Consider the following 18,826-nt stretch of genomic DNA (forward strand, 5'->3'; position numbering starts at 1 on the left):
AAATTATATACAGAAAAGGTCAGCCAGAACAGAGGTGTAAAACTCAGAAGCAAGCAAAAGAGGTGAGATTAATGAGTAGAAAGCCCATGAAGAAAGCCCACCTTGAGTGTTGACATTTATGGAGGCTTATTGTAGGAAAGGTTAGAATCACCCTCAGGCACACTGATTTAGAGGTCTGTGTAAACAAAAAGGAGATCAGAAGCAGAAGCCACACTGATTCAAAGGATCTGATAATGTTGAAAACTGACTAGCAAACTAAAAGAGATGGATATAAAAACCACACAGGCTCACTGCTTCTGTTGTTGAATTAAGTGGTTAAAAATTAAAATGTTTCCACCTACATTTTAAAAATAAATCAGTATTGGGGCGCCTGGGTAGCTCAGTCAGTTAAGTATCCGACTTCAGCTCAGTTCATGATCTCACGGTTCGTGGGTTCAAGCCCCGCATCGGGCTCTGAGCCCATCCAGCTTAGAGCCTGGAGCCTGTTTCAGATTCTGTGTCTCCCTCTCTCTCTGCCCCTCCTCCACGCGCGCTCTGTCTCCCTTTGTCTCAAAAATAAATAAACATTAAAAAAAATTAAAAATAAATCAGTACTAATTTCAAACGCATTCAAAGTGTACTCACACAAATATTTCCTTGGGCGGGTGTGGGGGGGATGATAAATGCCTGCTACCACAATGAAGTAAAATGTACGTGATGCTGAATTTAGTGAATTAAAATGATTGTGAGTAAAAGAAATCCACTAACACCCAGATGGCTTTGGATGAAATCAAGAACACTCAATAGGCCTTAAGTATCAGTAATACTCATTTCAAGTGTAACTTCAGGAACATATCAAAGTAAGCCTTATCTGGGATACAGTTTTGTCTTATAAAGCAGCTTTTTTTAATTTTAGGATAATCCTGGTAAGATTCCTTATTCTATTAAACATAAATATCTCAATAATAATAGGCATATAAAATAATGTTTATGTTGTTTTAGTAAAAGAACTATAGCAAAGTAGTAACTTGGTCATCCACAGAAAATCAGTACATAGTTCGGAGACAGATTACACATTGTTGTCAATTCAGAACATACTAATTCCGGATGATTATAATTCCAATAAAATATATATTGACTTCCCTCTCAATGATAATGATAATGTAACTGGCTAAAGCTGTAATGTTTTATTATATTTAGGTTATTTAAACCAGAATTTTCCCAACTTTGGAACCACCACACACTGGTATTTCATCAACTCATTACTAATATGTCTAAGATATTAATCACCTGGGGGTGTCTGGGCTGGCCAGTGGACTCCAGCTTCAAGCAGCTTGGTCTGATTACCCCAGGACACTATAGAAATGTCATTATCTATTTGTATCAGATCTGCCCTAAGCGATCCTCATCCAACAATCCAATTGATTTTATAAAAGATGCAATTTAGAGTTAATATTGAGAATCTAGAGCTTTGCTTCCCTTTTCCTTAAAAAAAAGAATAATTACTTGATTCCTGCCCTTGTCCTTAACATGCTGGAATTTCTCTAGTCTTATTTGCTTATCACTTTCAAAAAACTAGGTTACTTTGGAGGTAGGGGTGATGCTAAATTAAACCCACTGACAAAAACAGCAGCCAATTAACATTTTTAATAGCATGAACTAAATTTTTACAAACTCTTAAAGATTCAAGACTATTTTTCCACGGCAAATATACCAAACAGCAACCATTGGTAAAAATGAGGACTCGATTTACTCATTAGTGAACATCCACCTCAGTCCAAATTCAATTGTTGCAATTACTTATTCAGTTTTAAGTCTGGAAAATCTTGGAGGGCAAATGAACTTAATGGGTTAACAAGTAAATAAAAATACCGGTAACTTACGGCATCAGACTTCCTCATACACCACGGTGCATTGTACGGGATGTCTGCATAACCCTGCTGTAAGAGGGCCTTCCTATCCAGAGTTGTAAGACCATCGATGATGGCTGCTTCACCTTGTACACACTGCAAGTGAAAGCAATAAATAAACTCATGAGAGTTTGTACTCAGCTCACATACTTAGCATATTTGTTTTTAACAAAATAGAGTATTAAATCACCTCTGAACATGTCAATAGTTATTTGTGTAGCAGTTAACGGTACAATCTCTGACAATCAGATTGCCTATTTGAATCCAGTTCTTCCACCTTCTAGCTAGATGACCTCTCTGTGCCTTGGCTTACTCATGGCAATGGGAATTAATAACAGTATCTACTTCACACACACACACACACACACACACACACACACACACACACACACACACAGTTTAAATGCCCAACTCCTATAAAAGTATCTGATATAGAGTCAGCATTAGATACAAAGTAGCAACTATTATAACTATTATTGACCATTTGAGTCTTTGTAAAGTTAGTAAAAATGGGCAATGTCCACTCCTTCATACAATGAAATTCAGAAGTACTAAGAGATGGGGTTTATCCTTTAAGGTAAAGGATTCTCTGGGATCCTAAAGATAAACACTAAATTTTTCTCTGAATATAAGATGTACTTATATTCCCTTAACAACAACAACAAAAATGTCCCAGTGGGATAGCAGTTGCCAAAAACATAATAGATTTCAAGAGTTTTTCCTGCAGGGTTTGTTCTCACTTTAGATCCTTCTCGAAAGGTCACACTCCATGTTCATACTCTACTCTGTCTTCATGACCTTTGACTACTACATGAAATCTCATACATTTGTTTGTGAATTATTGCCTGCCTCTCCTGCTAGACATTCCATTAGGGTGGAACTGTCTTTTCTATTGCAGTATCCCTGATGCCTGAACAGGACCACACATTGTGAACACTCGATATTTATTCAACAAATGAATAACACATCTTGTATAAGTATTAACTATTGGGAAATCAATTTATGAGGATACTTTATAATTTTATTTATTTACCTGCTAATATATTTGTTTTTCCTGCATGGTGATTTATTTTAACAGGCATCAAAAAAGATGTTTAGCATTATATAAGGTAAATTAAGCTGATTAAATTAACAGATTATGTTCAAGTATAAGCAAAGGTCTGCACTAAGTTTAGATTGAAAGAAACTTTCAAAAGATTTTTATTTATTTTGTTTCAGCTTATTTTTTATCCTTTTACAAAAGGGAAAGGGTGACATTTCCCCCTTGGTATGTCAAATTTAACCTCCCCAGACCAGACTTCCTGGTGGTCTTCCCTCCCCTTCCAATTGTTCAGGCCCAAAATTTTAGAGGCATCCTTCATCATCTCTTTCTCCTAAGCCTGCAACCAAACCATCAACAAATATTCTCAGCAAATATTCTCAATTATTCAAAATCTATCCAGAATCTGGTTTCTCATCATGACCACTTCTTATCCAACTCTGCTGCCATTGTCCTCATCTCTTGTATGGCTTATTGTGACAGACGCCACAAATATCTTTCCGCTTCCAGCTTTGCCCCATTCTTCACAAAACCCATCCTCAACACAGCAAAGGCGCTTTCTGCCTCAGAGTAAAAGGCAAAGTTCTTATGTGGTCTACAAGGCCTCACAGATCTGCCTCCCCACCCTCCCTTAACTCTCTCCTCATCTCTCCCTTCCTCCTCCTCCTCTGACCACACCATCCTCCTTGGTATTTCTTCTTTTTTTAGTGTTTATTTATTTATTTTGATAGAGAGAGCCAGCATGGGAAGAGGCAGAGAGAGGAGAGAGAGAGAGTGAGAGAGAATCACAAGCAGGCTCTGTGCTGTCAGCACAGAACCTGACTCATGGCTCAAACCCACAAACTGGGAGATCATGACCTGAGCCAAAATCAAGAATCAAAGGCTTAACCAACTGAGCCACCCAGGTGCCCCATCCTCCTTGATATTTCTGGAACACTCTATGCTCCCTCCTGCTTCCTGACACTCAGAGTTTATTCTGAGTGGCTTGTGCATCACCTCTTGTGCACCAGTTGTGTGCTGAAATGCTACCTATGGTTAAGATCTTCCCTGGTGATCCTGTACAAGTTGCAATCCCAACCTTGAACCCTGGTCTTCCCAGTTCCCCTCCATCCATAGCATTTATCACCATCTGTCAGGCTAGATGGGTTGATTGATTCATTCATTCACTAATATTTTTTTCTTGCTAAGTCCTTCCATTATGAGAATATATTCTGTAAGGGCAAAAATATTTGTTTTATTTACTGACTTAATTACTGTTTTCTATAAAATTGAAGTTTAATGATTTTCATGCATTATTTAAAGATATTTTATTATTTAAAATATAAGTTCACATTTTGGGAAATAATTTGACAATAAGGACAATTCATCAGCTTTTTACACTAAATGTAAGGAAACTCAACAAAGGAAATCTGCCATTAAACAAGCAGAGGGGAACTTTTATCTTACTGTTTAATTAATTAGCTGTTGACTGATAAAGCAGTTTGACTAATGGGTGATTATGGCCTTTAGTTATTGCTCTAGGTCCTAAATAAGTCTAACTTTAACTTTTTTTTTTAATCAGTAAAAAGAATCAATTTACATGTTGTTCCCTACTTTATCAAGAGGCTTACATTTCTGATATCAGAGAGCACTTCTATTTCCAGAGATTACTATTCCAATGTTAATTAATGTAATTGTAAACAGTTTTACTAAAAGCCCATGTATACAGCAATTTTGATTTTCGTAATGGCAAAAATCTAAAAAAATATTGAATAAGTTGTTCGAACCCTTAAGTACAAAATTATTATGTACAGAAACCAGGTCTTTTTGCAAGACTATCAAGAACACATGAAATAATAAGTATATACATTTATATGTAGATTTTAAAAATCAAAGCAAAACAGAATTTTTTTCCAAAAGAAAATATGCATATGCTGGCTTCTATAAAATTCTTTATTCATACTATAAGTGTTTACCAAACATATGGGAAGCTTTGCAAGAAATATTGGTTCCTCTCTTAACCAAAAATACACAAACGCCCTCATCTGAACACATATTCAAGTAAATCAAAGCTTTGCTTAAAAGTATTTTAAACTACTTTGCTGCAGCAAATAGAGCATGAGCTTTTAGATATCTTCAATCTATTTCCCCAACAATATTACAGTGATCTAAATATTACATGGTAAAACTTATAAATACATGGCCGGATGCTACAGTGCTGTGAAATTATCCTGCCTATGATTATAGACATTAGATTATTACATTTGTATACATCTGTTTGGATCTGGGATACGTGTCTTAACATAATAGAGACAAAATAATCCCATAACTTTTGTTACTCTTTCCACTAAACACCATGTGATGTAGTAGTTAGTTCAAGATAGTTCCTACATGGATAAATGATATGCCATACCTACTTATAAATTAATCAATTCTTTTTACCTATAAAAAATGTTAAGCTGATACAACCATCAAACTTCCCTGAAAATACAATATTCTTACAAAAAGTTAACTATTACATCCAACTACTATCTCTTTTATGGCTAGTAGTGTCATAAACAATGTTTCTAAACCTTTCTTTCCACAATTCAAGGTTGACCTTTCCAATATGCTTATGAAAAGCCATTAAATATATTATGGTTAGTTTGCTCTCATAGTCATGAATGGTGAATTTACATCTAATTAATATTAAATAAAAGCATAACTTTAGTAATTCATGATGTTAAAAAAACATCTCCCAACATGACGCAGAAGAAAATCACGGAGTGATGACAGTTTTAGAATAAAATAGGGTCACTGTCACATCTATAATCACTTTTCAACTTTAAAATTTAGACTGTGAGGGGCATCTGGGTGGCTCAGTCGGTTAAAGCATCCAACTTCAGCTCAGGTCATGACCTCCCAGTTCATGAGTTCGAGCCCCACGTCAGGCTCTGTGTGAGAACTCAGAGCCTGGAGCCTGCTTCAGATTCTGTGTCTCCCTCTCTCTCTGCCCCTCTCCATCTCGTGGTCTGTCTGTCTGTCTGTCTCTCTCTCTCTCTCTCTCTTTCTCACAAAATAAATAATTAAAAACAATTTTAATTTAGACTGTGAGACAGAGAGTTCAGGATAGCTACATCAAAAACAGCTTTGTGATATGGTCTTATTTCCAATCCCAAAATAATGAAAACTTCTAACAGAGAAAAGATGACTAGGTCATCTGGCTAGAGTTTTCACATTTGAAAATGATAAATAATAAACCCTTAGAGTAGTTCTTAAGAATAAACTAGTTAATGCAAGCAAAGCACTTCAAATAGTCCCTAGAACACAAAAACAAATGCTAGCTACTATACTTACTGTGACTAACAGCAAGACATACAAGACAAAAAGATTCCTCTGATACATGGAGTTTCTTTTTTTTTTTTTTTTTAATTACATCAGAACTTCATGAAGTCTCATACAATACCTTGTCATCTACCTTGTTTCTTGGAGACTGTTGCGTGACACCTGGTTTTGGATTTTCTGCATTTCTCTGACTGTACTGTTTATATCCCTCTTTCATTTCAGTTTTATATTGCTGATATTTTAGTTTATATTTGCTTGTTGGTCCTAGTAAGTTTTCAGGTATTATGTCTTGCTCCTAGATGTAAAAGTAAAAAGCATGTTATCCACCAGAAAAAAAAAAAAAAAAAAGAAAGAAAAAAATGAAAATAATTATTAATTTTCCTTATTAACATACACAGGTTTATCATTTACCTTAACATTTATGTTTAAGAAACAGATCATTATGATCTACAGGCTAAACAGAGGTCATGTTTAAAATATTTCGCTGGTACAGCATCACTGAGCAACCAAAGCAAGTGGAACTGCTCAGGATGGACTGTGGTCGTTAAGTACCAGGAAGCTTATACTTTGTTTCCCAGCTGAAGATCAGTCCTGGTTCTATGAAACTGGTGGGTTAAAATGAATATGCACAGTACTAAGTGGGATATATGAAAAGCCATCCTAAAATAAAATTAAATAACATTTATTATGAGCTCTATGCAATATTGTGTTTGAATGTTTTTTATAGTAGATACCAAGTAAAAATTACCTCCTCATCAGAGTCAACAAGGCTTCCCAAATCAAGTCGTGGAACCCTGAAAGAAATAATCTATGCATCCCATTACTTTTTAAAATGAGGCTTTAATAGTTGCAAGTCATACATGCTGCATCTTATATAAAAAGGTACACTAAAGCCAATGGTGTGCTGCACCTACCGGCTGTGAGAGGCTTGTGTTACATAAAGGTTCAGTAGTTTTTGAGCTAGTTGTTAACAAAGCATTATTAAAGATAAAATTATATAAACTTCTAATTAAATAAGCTATATTAAAAACAAAGGTCATAAATACTTGAAGTCATCACTTCTTAATGACTTTACTGTGCTTCACTATTATCTATGTTCTAGAAGTTATTTACACCTATGGTATTTGTGTGGTAGTATAACGGTGTGCATCTCTTTCCAAGTCTGGGTTCAGTAATATTACACATAGCTTGAAATCAGCCACAGCAGGATGATTGACACGGACATTGGCAAATGCTATGAATCAGGACTTGATTTATTATTTTGTTGATTTCTGAGACTTAAAACAGTAGTGAAGAAAACATTAATGGTACAGATTAAACTTAAAAAGTGTATCGTATCTGTAATTGGCACATTGCAAATAACAAAAAACTGAGGAAATATTGTACCAGAATTTGAAACTATTACTTAAGTCAACAAATAAATCACTCACATCACTTTACAATAAATGAAAATATCAACCAATGTTCATAAATTGAACTAATGGTTTGTCAGCTGCAGATACAAGAATTCAGCAAAAAACAAAAAGCATTCCGTGAGAATCAATTGGCTACATGGAATTTCCAAAAGAGAGTTTATATATTTATTAGTATTTGTAAATTGCCTACTATATATCTTCTATAGGAGTAAAATGTATAACCAACTTAAAAAATACTTAAGTTTATGTATGATTAACAAGTAAAATTTTAAATAAACTTATAGTACACTTTCAGAAAACCAGTTGTCAAACATTTAACATGAATGGGATTGATTGTCAGTACACACTGAATATATTTATCTAAGGCTTGCACCTACCTCTATTCTTTGTCTAGATGAGTATAGAGGTATCTGTTACATAGAACCACATGAAATTGCTGATACTTATTAATTTCATACGGTTCAGCCTAACAAATTACTAGGGTTTTAACTTCTATTATCTAATAAGTCCTGTAGTCTAAAATACTTGAAAAAATATAAAAATAATAACCTTCCAAATTTTAAAAGGCAAAAATGTACAATATAAAACATGAATTAATGTAGTCCGTCCAAAACTAAAATCATTTAAATAAGATTGACAAAATTGTCATATTTCTCAAGATAAGGTTAAGGTCACAGATACTTTTCATTAAATTCATTTTGACTATCCTAGTTTTAAAATTCAAAATTTCATACATTTCTTTAATAAATTCACTTAGCTCAATTTTCTAAATAAAATAATAGTTTAACTTTTTCAGGAAAATGTAAGAATATTAAAGAAAATAAAAAACAAGACAAGTATCACCCTCAATCCTATCATCCCGCTTCCATTCTGGCATAGCAATTTTCAGGCCATCTACATGAATATCGATTTTTTTTTTGCAATTCACAATCACAGCTACATATAAAATTTTGCTTTATTTTTTTTTTATTTGTTAACGTATTATATATGTTCGCCCATTAAATAGCTCAAATGTGAAGAAATGTGACTTACACAGGTAGGCAAGGATTCTGGATTGCCCGTGATTTGGAAGTCCGTCCTTGCTTTAATTAAAAGAAAAAATCAGTATGTATATACCCTTTATTTATACTTTAAAAGATAAGCAATGAGTCAATTCAGTAAAACTGATTATTATTTTCTCAGTAAACTTCATAGAAGAAATATTTATTAAGGCTCTCCTTACTATGCTTGAGACACAGAAATAGGATGATAAGCAACACAATCTTTACCCTCATGGCGCCCTGTCTACTGGGGAAGACATTCATTCAAACAAACAATAATGAGGAAAAACACGTGCTATGACAGAGCAACTACATATAACATGTGTACCCAACAACTCTAGGAAACTGAGGACGTTTTTTCAGAAACAAAAAAAAGGAATCTTGAAATGGAACTCTGAAGGATAAGTAGCAGTTAGCCAGATAAAGGCAGAAGGGAGAATATTGCTTTAGTCAGGAAACAACTCATCCTGCACTAGCCCACAGGCAAGAGTTAGCAGCTAGACAGGGTTGAAATCCAGAGCAAGGAGATCGTGGCCAGAACTGTTCCATAATACAAGTCAAAGAACTTGGACCTTGCCCTAAAGGTAATGTGAAAACTGCAGGATTTAAGCAAAGAGACAAATATATACATGTATACATTTGTAGATGTTCAATATTATTTCCAAAAAATTGTGCAAAGACATGAAATTTACTCATGATAAATTGAGTGGTGAGCTCATGGTGGTGAGCTCAGCCACCATGGAATAAGAAATACATATGAGCCATAGAGAAATTCAAATTAATAAGTGCAGCAAACAATTCATCAACACTTATAGCTTACTTCTTAAATGTTATCTAACTGGTCATTTTTGTGATACTGACAATAAGTATAGAAATTACATTCAAGGGGCGCCTGGGTGGCTCAGTCTGTTAAGCATCCAGCTTTTGATTTTGGCTCAGGTCATGATCTCACAGTTCACAGGTTTGAGCCTCGCATCATGTTCTGCACTGACAGCACGGAGCCTGCTTGGGATTTTCTCCATCCCTGCCTCTCTCTGCCCCTCCCTCACACTCTTTCTCTCTCTCTCCAAATAAATAAATTAAAAAAAGAAGAAGAAGAAATTACATGTAAGACTGAGCTTCATCACTCTAATTGATCAAAGAGAACACAAATTCAATTCAGTATAAACTTTATTAATACTGCATTGTTTTAAATACTATATTAATAAAAAGTTAAAATGCAGAAATATAAAATCACAAAATAATCAGTTAATTAGAAAAAAAAAAAAAATATATATATATATAAAATAGTTGACCCTTGAGCAATGCTGGGGTTAAAGGTACTAACCACCTCCCCCCATACAGTCAAAAATGCATGTAAAACTTTTGACTCCTCAAAAAGTTAACTACTACTAGCCTACTGTTGACTAGGAATATAAAGTCAATTGACACATATTTTATATTATATGTACTATACGCTACATTCTTACAATAAAGTTAGCTACAGAAAATGTTATTAAGAAAATCATACAGAATAGAAAACACATTGTATTTATTGAAAAAAATCTGCATATAAATGTACCCATGCAGTTCAAACGAGTTAAAGGTCAATTGTCTATAACACATACATCATAGCTTAAAGTAGCAGCACACCTCTATCGCATATCAAAGATTGTCTTAATTGTACTTGGAAAACATCGTGATATCATCTAAACTTAGGAAGAAAATCTAAACAGAATATAACTGTAGTTGTCATAATTATCACCATCATTATCCCCCAGAAAGCCTTTTATTTTTTTTTAATGTTTATTTATTTATTTTGAGAAAGAGAAAAAGTGCACAATAGCAGGGGAGGGGCAGAGAGAGGAGAAAGAGAATCCCAAGCAGGCTCTGCACTGTCAGCACAGAGCCCAATGCAGGGTTGGATCTCAGAAACCTGAGAGTATGACCTGAGCCGAAATTAAGACTTGGGCACTTAACCAACTGGGGCACACAGGTGCCTCCCCACCGTCCCTCCTCCCTCCCTCCCCCCCAGAAGGTGTTTTAATAGACCCCAGAAAGTGTTTTGACTTAAAGACAGTCTTTTAAAGTCATAGGCCTATTTTACAATGGCAGTTACCTTTCTTGTCTAATTCCAACAAAATTTTGCTAGCCAATCCAGAATGAAGGTAAATTATAGCTTATAAATCCCTGGGCCAGGAGTTGGCAAACTATGGTCCAGCTCTGTTCTATAAATAAACTTCTATTGAACCACAACCACATTGATTTATTTATGAATTGTCTCATTACATCAGCAGAGTTAAGTGATTGCAACAGAGACAACAGCCCATAAAGCCAAAATTACTAGCTGGCCCTTTATTTACTTTTTTCTAAGTTTATTTATTTATTTTGAGAAAGAGAGGGAGAGAAAGAATCTCAAGTAGGCTTAGCACTGTCAATGCACAGCCTGACACAGGGCCTGAAGCCACGAACCAGAAGATCATGACCTGAGCCAAAATCAAGTTGGAGGCTCAACTGACTGAGCCACCCAGGGACCCCTAGCTGGCTATATCCTGTCCTTTTTTTTTAAATAGACTTTATTTTTTAGGAGTTTTAGGTTCATAGCAAAATTGAGTGGAAGATACAGATATTTCCTGTATATCCCCTGTGATATTATGATTTGTAAGAAATATACATTTGGACATTCATATGACCAAAACAGATTTCTCATATATATTTGGTCTTGTCCAGTTCCTGGGTTACAGCTCCCAAAATCTTTGGAGTTTTCTCAAAGTTAAGAGAAATAAATGTATTTTGTTATGTTAATGAGGTTGCTTTTGGAAAGCTCCTAAACTTGATGGCTGGTTGCCAATAAAGCCTACCCTGTGATTGGAGGGTTGGACTTTCACTCTCACCTCCTGACCTCCAGGGAGTGGAGAAGAGGGCTAGAAGTTTAATTAATCACCAATGGCCAATGATTTAATCAACCTTGCCTATGTAATGAAACCTCCATAAAATCCCAAAAAGACAGCATTCAGAGAGCTTCTGGGTTGATGAACACGTGGAGGTTGAGAGAATGGCATGCCTAGAGAGGGTATGGAAGCTTCCTGCCCCTTCTCCCATACCTTGCCATACCCATCTCTTCTCTCTGGCTATTCCTGAGTTATATATTTTTATAATAAACTGGTAATCTAGTAAATAAAATGTTTCTCTGAGTTCTGTGAGCCACTCTAGCAAATTAATCAAACTCAAGGAGGAGGCTGTGGGAACCTCTGACTTACATAGCTTGTTGGTCAGAAGTACCAGTATCTGAGTATCAACTCCAGCCTGTATCCAGAAGCACAGGTAACAACCTGGGCTTGTTTGAAGTTGGAGAAAGTGTGCAGTCTTTAAAACTGAACCCTTAACCTGTGGAACCTGATGCTATCTCTGGGTTGATAGTGTCAAAATTGAGTTGAATTGTAGGTCACCCAACTGTGTCAGAGCATTGCTAGTTGAAGGTGTTGAAATTGAAACAGGGTGCTCATAACACCAAAAGACCCTACTGACCACACATATGCATAGCCTTCCCCATTATTAATATCCCTCACCAGAGTGGTACACTTGTTACAATTGATAAACCAACATTCACAAATCATTATCACTCAAAATCCATTACATTAGAGCTCACTCTTAGTGTGAACTCTATAGATTTAGACAAATTTGTAATGACTTGCATACTGTCTTTTTCCCCTTTTATTTTAAGCAACTTCCATGTTACTCCTTAAAATCATGTTCGTCTAGTATTTCTCAATTGCTACATACTTTTCCAGTATTTTTTCATTATTAAAAAAACACACACTTTTAAAAAATACCTTTGTTTTCATCTGAGTTTTTCTATATTTCAGATTATTTCCATAGAATAGATTCCAGGGAATCTTTTTTAACGTTTTTAACGTTTTTTTTTAACGTTTTTTTTTAACGTTTATTTATTTTTGAGACAGAGAGAGACAGAGCATGAACAGGGGAGGGGCAGAGAGAGAGAGGGAGACACAGAACCGGAAGCAGGCTCCAGGCTCTGAGCCATCAGCCCAGAGCCCGACGCGGGGCTCGAACTCACGGACCGCGAGATGGTGACCTGAGCTGAAGTTGGACGCTTAACCGACTGAGCCACCCAGTCGCCCCGATTCCAGGGATTTTATTTGCATCAAATCACTTGAAAAATTTTATAGGTCAATACACACCACCAATCTTGTTTCCAGAAATGTGGTACCAGGTTTTTTTTTTGTTTTGTTTTTTGGGTTTTCTTATATTTGATTCTGTAGAATTTCAATTTAGACTAGTCATTTTCTAAAGAACATAATATACACATTACAATCAAATGCCTCTGCATTCCAGAAATTCAACTCCTGAAAGCTTTGCAAAGAGGTGATGATTTCTTTTTTTTTTTTTAATTTTTTTTTTAACGTTTACTTATTTTTGAGACAGAGAGAGACAGAGCATGAACGGGGGAGGGTCAGAGAGAGGGAGACACAGAATCTGAAACAGGCTCCAGGCTCTGAGCTGTCAGCACAGAGCCTGACGTGGGGCTCGAACTCACGGACCACGAGATCATGACCTGAGCCGAAGTCGGCCGCTTAACCGACTGAGCCACCCAGGCACCCCAAGGTGATGATTTCTATGTAATATCCTGCTTTTCTAATTATTTCAAAAGCCAAAAAGTTAACAAAGCAGATTTAAAGACAGCAGCATGAGTCAATATTAATAAAGAAACTTTTGTATTTTCAAAACTCTATACACTAATTTTTCTAATGTCACTATTACAATGTAAATTGAAATCAATTAATATAAATGATAATCAGTTAATACTGTGAATTATCATTGATGTTTTGGTCAGGTTTTTTTTATACATCACTATGTGCTCATCAAAAGTGCTCTCCTCAATCCCCATCACCTGTTTAAGCCATCTCCCCACCCACTTTCCCTCATGGTACCAGTTAAGAATGCACCGATTCTAAGTCTGAGTATTTCAATATTACATTTTTCCTCTAATTTAATAGAGGCATAAAAGTATATCATGATGCTAATTTTCATTCCCCTGATTATCAGTGGGGCTGAACAAGTTTTTGTATTCTTATCTCCTACACATATTTCCCAGCTGTTGGTGTTTGTAATGATATCTGAGTAAAAAGCACAGATCTTGAAGTCAGAACTGGAGTTCAAAATCTTGGCAAGTCACTTAATCTCGAGGACCCACAGTCCTTCCACTTCTAAAAGTAGGTTAATAATAATACCTACCTCAAAGGTGTGTTGTAAGAATTAAGTGATATAAGTTAATGAAACATTTATCATGGTGTCTGGACAAGCAGTAGGCATTCAATATTTAGAATAATAAGAATAAAGAAATATAAATATACATCACTTGTATGTATTTCTAAACTAAAATTTATATTTACCCAATTCTGTGATGGAAACAAGGGAAAAGTAGCTGTAAATTTGTGCTTAATTAATGATTTATATACACAAGGGTGATATTATGAAGGTTTACAAAGAATAAAGGTCTTAATAGAAGCCCAGATTCTCTTCTTACCTAACACAAAATGTATACTGATACTCTCTTCTTCTTTCTACTATTCTTATTTCTTACATTTTCTACAGATACACACAGATAATTTTTAAGATAATAATATGAAAACCATAATAATAAGCTTGATTTTTACAAATAAAACTAATTCAAGCAATGACCAAGTTTTTAATTGATTATCTTCAATCCTGGCCACTCACTTCTTCAAATCTAGAAAATATGGATCCTAAATGTTTGTAAGTATAAGTAGTCATTAAAAAACATGAAGACGGGGCGCCTGGGTGGCGCAGTCGGTTAAGCGTCCGACTTCAGCCAGGTCACGATCTCGCGGTCCGTGAGTTCGAGCCCCGCGTCAGGCTCTGGGCTGATGGCTCGGAGCCTGGAGCCTGTTTCCGATTCTGTGTCTCCCTCTCTCTCTGCCCCTCCCCCGTTCATGCTCTGTCTCTCTCTGTCCTAAAAATAAATAAAAAAACGTTGAAAAAAAAAAAATTAAAAAAAAAAAAAAAAAAAAAAAAAACATGAAGAAAATGGCCAATGATTTAATAAATCCTTTAATGAATTTAACAAATCATTTAATGAATAATCGGGCAATTATTTAATGAATCATCCCACAAGAGGAAAACTATATAGCACACATACTTGCAGCAGCTTTCTTCCAGAAAATGGCTGAGTTTGACTCGTAGGAGAAGAAGCAACTCCTTTAACCTCTAAATCCATTCAAGTTCACGTATTTATCCTGCAGTATACTTTGAAAAGGGTAAAAACATACAAAACGGTCATTCTTACTCTAATTTTAAACAAGCCATGCAAATTGCATACTACTACTACATGGAAAGAAGTCATGTGGTTAATCATTCTTACTTCTTTCACTCAAATCAACTTTTTGTGGGTGATTACATTATGTGGGGCAAATGCTAGTCCGAATAGTGTTCCCCCAAAGATGTCCATGCCCTAATCAGTGGGCCCTGTGAATATGTTTACCCTATACAACAAGGAGGACTTTTCAGATGTGATTATGTAAAAGGATTTAGAGGTGTGAAAATTATCCTGGATTATCTGCAGGGCCCAATGTAATCATCAGGGTCCTTATAAGAGGGAGCAGAATAATCAGAGTATGAAACAGAAGATGTAAGAAAGACAGCACAGGTCAGAGAGGAATGAAGATGCTATATAGCTGGCTTTGAAAGTGGAGGGAGAGGTCATGAGCAGTCTCCACAAGTCAGAAGAGGCAAGGAACGAATTTTCCCCTGGAGCCTCCAAGAGGAGCCAGCCCTGCTGACATCTTAATGTTAGCCCTGTAGGACTCATTTTGCACTTCTGATCTCCAGAACTATAAAATAAATAATAAATAATAAGTTAATTTATGTTGTTTCAAACCACTAAGTTTGTGGGAATTTTTCACGTAGTGATAGAAAACTAATGCTTGTACTTCTCTACCACAAAGTGGTATAAATTTATTTTCTTTACTCTTTTCCTAAACCTTTAGGAGTTCTGACTTTGCCAGAGTAAGCTAATGAAAAATCTTGTTATGCAAACAGTATTCTTCAATACAAAGAATAAAACAGAGCGGATGGTCCAATTAGTAATTATGAGGTGACAGGTAAAACGCATGTAAGAAAATATTGAAAATCCTCAACTTGCAAAGTTGTACAAAACCAAAATCCTCAGTCACCCAAATTTTGAATATTTTATTTCACACTTCAACCTTAATCATACTGAGGATATGTTGTTTAACAATTCATACTTTCTTTTTCTATTATTAGACTGGGATTTATTTTAATAGTAATTTAATTTTTAAGGAAAGATGGCATGGCATAGTGCCAGCATAGAGTTATATAGACTGATATTAAAATCCTCATTTTTTTGATACTTTCCCATAATGTAAGCTTGGGTAAGAATTTAACCTTTCCGAGCCAATATGTCTAATTTGTAAAATGCGTTTAATGTTACCACATTTCTCATCTTCCTATGTATATGGAACATATTCAATTCGTGGTAGCCATCATTATTATTATTAAAATGTAGTTTTAGTGCAATGAAATCCTCTTACTAAGATATCCCAGTTCTTCACTAATTTAGCTATATGGTTCCTTTTACCCCATTTCCATAGTCCCCTCCCCTAGGATCCCATGACCTAAGGCTAGATTTCTACTGTTAAGAGTAAAATCAGGAAGACTTATTAACCAACAGCAGACATATTCGGAAAAGATCACAATATTGGATTTGATAATAATTTGGCTTTTTTTTTCCTGAGCTATCTTTCACAAGTAAGCAACTTTCTTAAAGTTGTTATTGCTTTGGTGGGGGGAAAGAAGGCTGTTGTTTGCTTTTAACCACATCACAAAAGGTGTTGTATTTGCCATGATGATTGGCAACCAACAAACCCAAGTTAAAACAGAGAAGCTGAGCAATCAGCTAAGTGATTTTCTCCACACACCAACCACACAATTACCTATACCTGAGAAACCATTACAGCCATTTCAAATCACTACAGGTCACGTTACATCGCCATAATTCATTTGCAAATAACAAAAACAACAAAATTTAAATCTTCTTTCCAGGACTTCCTACTCCCTGTATTTCCCTAGGCTTAACACTCATTAGTTTTCACTGTAATTAACTCTTTTCGTGTCTCTAATAAACTGTCAAGACCATGAAGCTGGATTTCATGTCCTTAATATAGCAGATACATAATAAATATTAATTTAGTCAATAAATTAATGTATAGTCAAATACCTGTTCACACTTTAAACATATTCTTAGTTTCCCTTCTCGGCACACAAATGACATGATCACATGCTACATATACTGTTCTTCAAACAATAGATATGGTATTCAAAGCACAAATGGTAATTATTTTTCACGCTATACTGTAATCCTCACAAAGGCAAGGACTATGGTTTTGCTCACCTTATATCTCAGCACTTAGCAGAAAGCCTAGAAAACAGTAGGAACTTAATAACTATTTGCCGAATAGGTGAATTCAGTCAGTTCACATGTGCGTTATTTCAGACCTTGGCAGCATACAAACGGTTCATTCAGATATCACAGGAGTAGGAAAGGGCAGTGCCATCATACAGGGAACACTCCAGGATCTACAGAATTGGAACAGTCAGGCTCCTGACACCTCTGTCAAAGAATCTTAAGATTTGGACAGGCCTGCAGAGATGAAATAACTCAATCTTCTGATTTCCAAACTGAGGAATCAGTGACCCAAAAAAGGGGGATTTTACTTTGCCAAGTTATTTGCCAGTTATTACTGAGCATGAATTTATACCAGCTTCAGATCTCTTTCTAACACTACCCCTTGCTGGTGGTACAGGCCAGAAGAAAGAGAGGAGAATTAGCTAGAGACTCAAGAACACCAGAAACCTAAACCTGGTGGCAAAAGAATTTCAAATAAATGGCCTGTGAGCCGATCTTTGGAATGCACACCAAAGTCTGTCCATGTCGGACGGGAATACTCAGTTGGGGTATGTTGGGGAGGAGAGGTGGCAGGAAGCAGGGAAAAGTACTTCTGAATGGCTCTGTCTCCATCCGGACTGCCCCAAGTCAAGAGATATTATAGCTGGCACGTCATGAATGTTGTTAACAAACAGATCCAAGTCTTACCACATTATCTTTAGTGCTACCAAAAAGAACAGAACTCACCTCCCACTCTTCTCATTTCTCAAGGATAATTATTTCCAATTGCAATTATCACCATTTCCCTCTTGGTTAGTGATATTAGTGACTATAATTTGCTTCTACCAAATCAGAACATAATGGAAGGCGAAGAATAAATTGGTCAAATCCATCCCATAATCAAGGAGAGAAGAAAAAGATGAAAAGATTTAGTATTTAATCTCCATGCAAGTGAGGACCAAGTTTATCTTGGAGCCCAGGTGATAAGAGACCCGAGTATCTGAATGAACCTGGCGTCATTCTTAAATTCAAACAGTAATTGTCGGTACACCCCTCCCCGCCCCCACCAACACACACACAAAGGTTAAGATTATGCATTAACGCAAAGTACCTGAACTAATGCTCCGCCCTCTTCCTATCGGAGATTCAAGGACTGGGGTGTGACACCAGCCAACGACAGCCAACCTGAATTGACCCAACAAGCTAGGTAAAGAGCAGGTCCTGAGTGGGAAGGATGGCAAAGGTATGTATCAATGGGGCGATTCCATCGAGAACTCCCTTGAGACAGCTGAGACAAGCTGGAAAGGCACAGCCCCCAGTAGACTCCGCCAAGCCCAGGCCCGCGTCTGCAGGTTGCCTAGCAACTGGCGTCCCCTTGCTGGGCCTCCAGACCCTTTCTCAAATACAAGGAAAAGATGATCGGCCCAAATCCCTTGCTCCTTCCACGCCACCTCTTGCCCTATACTGAGTGGGGTACTTCCTCGGCCAACCCGGCCAGCGAAGCAAGCGACCCCGCGGAGGTACTTGCCGAAGCGAGCTGCTGAAATCCTGTGGGGGGGCCTCCGAGTCTCATCCGGGGACTAGTTCCAGGGTGCCTCTAAATCCCGGCGGGGAAGTGGAAGAGGATTCACTTATATATGGGCTTCTCAGGCGCAGAGACGGGACCAAAGCCCAGCCGGGATCCACCACGGGTGTTGTATATAATTCTTTTAAGT

The 18,826-nt window shown here is 36.4% G+C and overlaps 1 protein-coding gene across 6 annotated transcripts in view; it reads right to left on the reverse strand.

Annotated features, from left to right (window-relative positions):
- CAPS2 (calcyphosine 2) overlaps window positions 1–18,623 on the reverse strand; it is a 55,958-nt gene extending 37,335 nt beyond the window's left edge. For 3 of the 6 annotated variants that reach the window (XM_042947195.1, XM_042947192.1, XM_042947197.1), the window contains exons 1-7: window positions 18,223–18,623; window positions 17,859–17,953; window positions 14,847–14,953; window positions 8,679–8,728; window positions 6,980–7,025; window positions 6,353–6,526; window positions 1,863–1,985 (exon numbers count right to left, since the gene is read on the reverse strand). In XM_042947195.1, coding sequence (XP_042803129.1) covers window positions 1,863–1,985; window positions 6,353–6,526; window positions 6,980–7,025; window positions 8,679–8,728; window positions 14,847–14,924 — 471 coding nt within the window. In that variant the 5' untranslated portion in view covers window positions 14,925–14,953; window positions 17,859–17,953; window positions 18,223–18,623. The remainder of the gene's footprint in view (window positions 1–1,862; window positions 1,986–6,352; window positions 6,527–6,979; window positions 7,026–8,678; window positions 8,729–14,846; window positions 14,954–17,858; window positions 17,954–18,222) is intronic. The other 3 variants (XM_042947194.1, XM_042947193.1, XM_042947196.1) reach the window with 3 other exon arrangements.
- Window positions 18,624–18,826: the final 203 nt, after the last annotated feature.

The sequence above is a fragment of the Panthera leo genome, chromosome B4 (assembly GCF_018350215.1).
Source record: "Panthera leo isolate Ple1 chromosome B4, P.leo_Ple1_pat1.1, whole genome shotgun sequence".
Lineage (NCBI taxonomy): Eukaryota > Metazoa > Chordata > Mammalia > Carnivora > Felidae > Panthera > Panthera leo.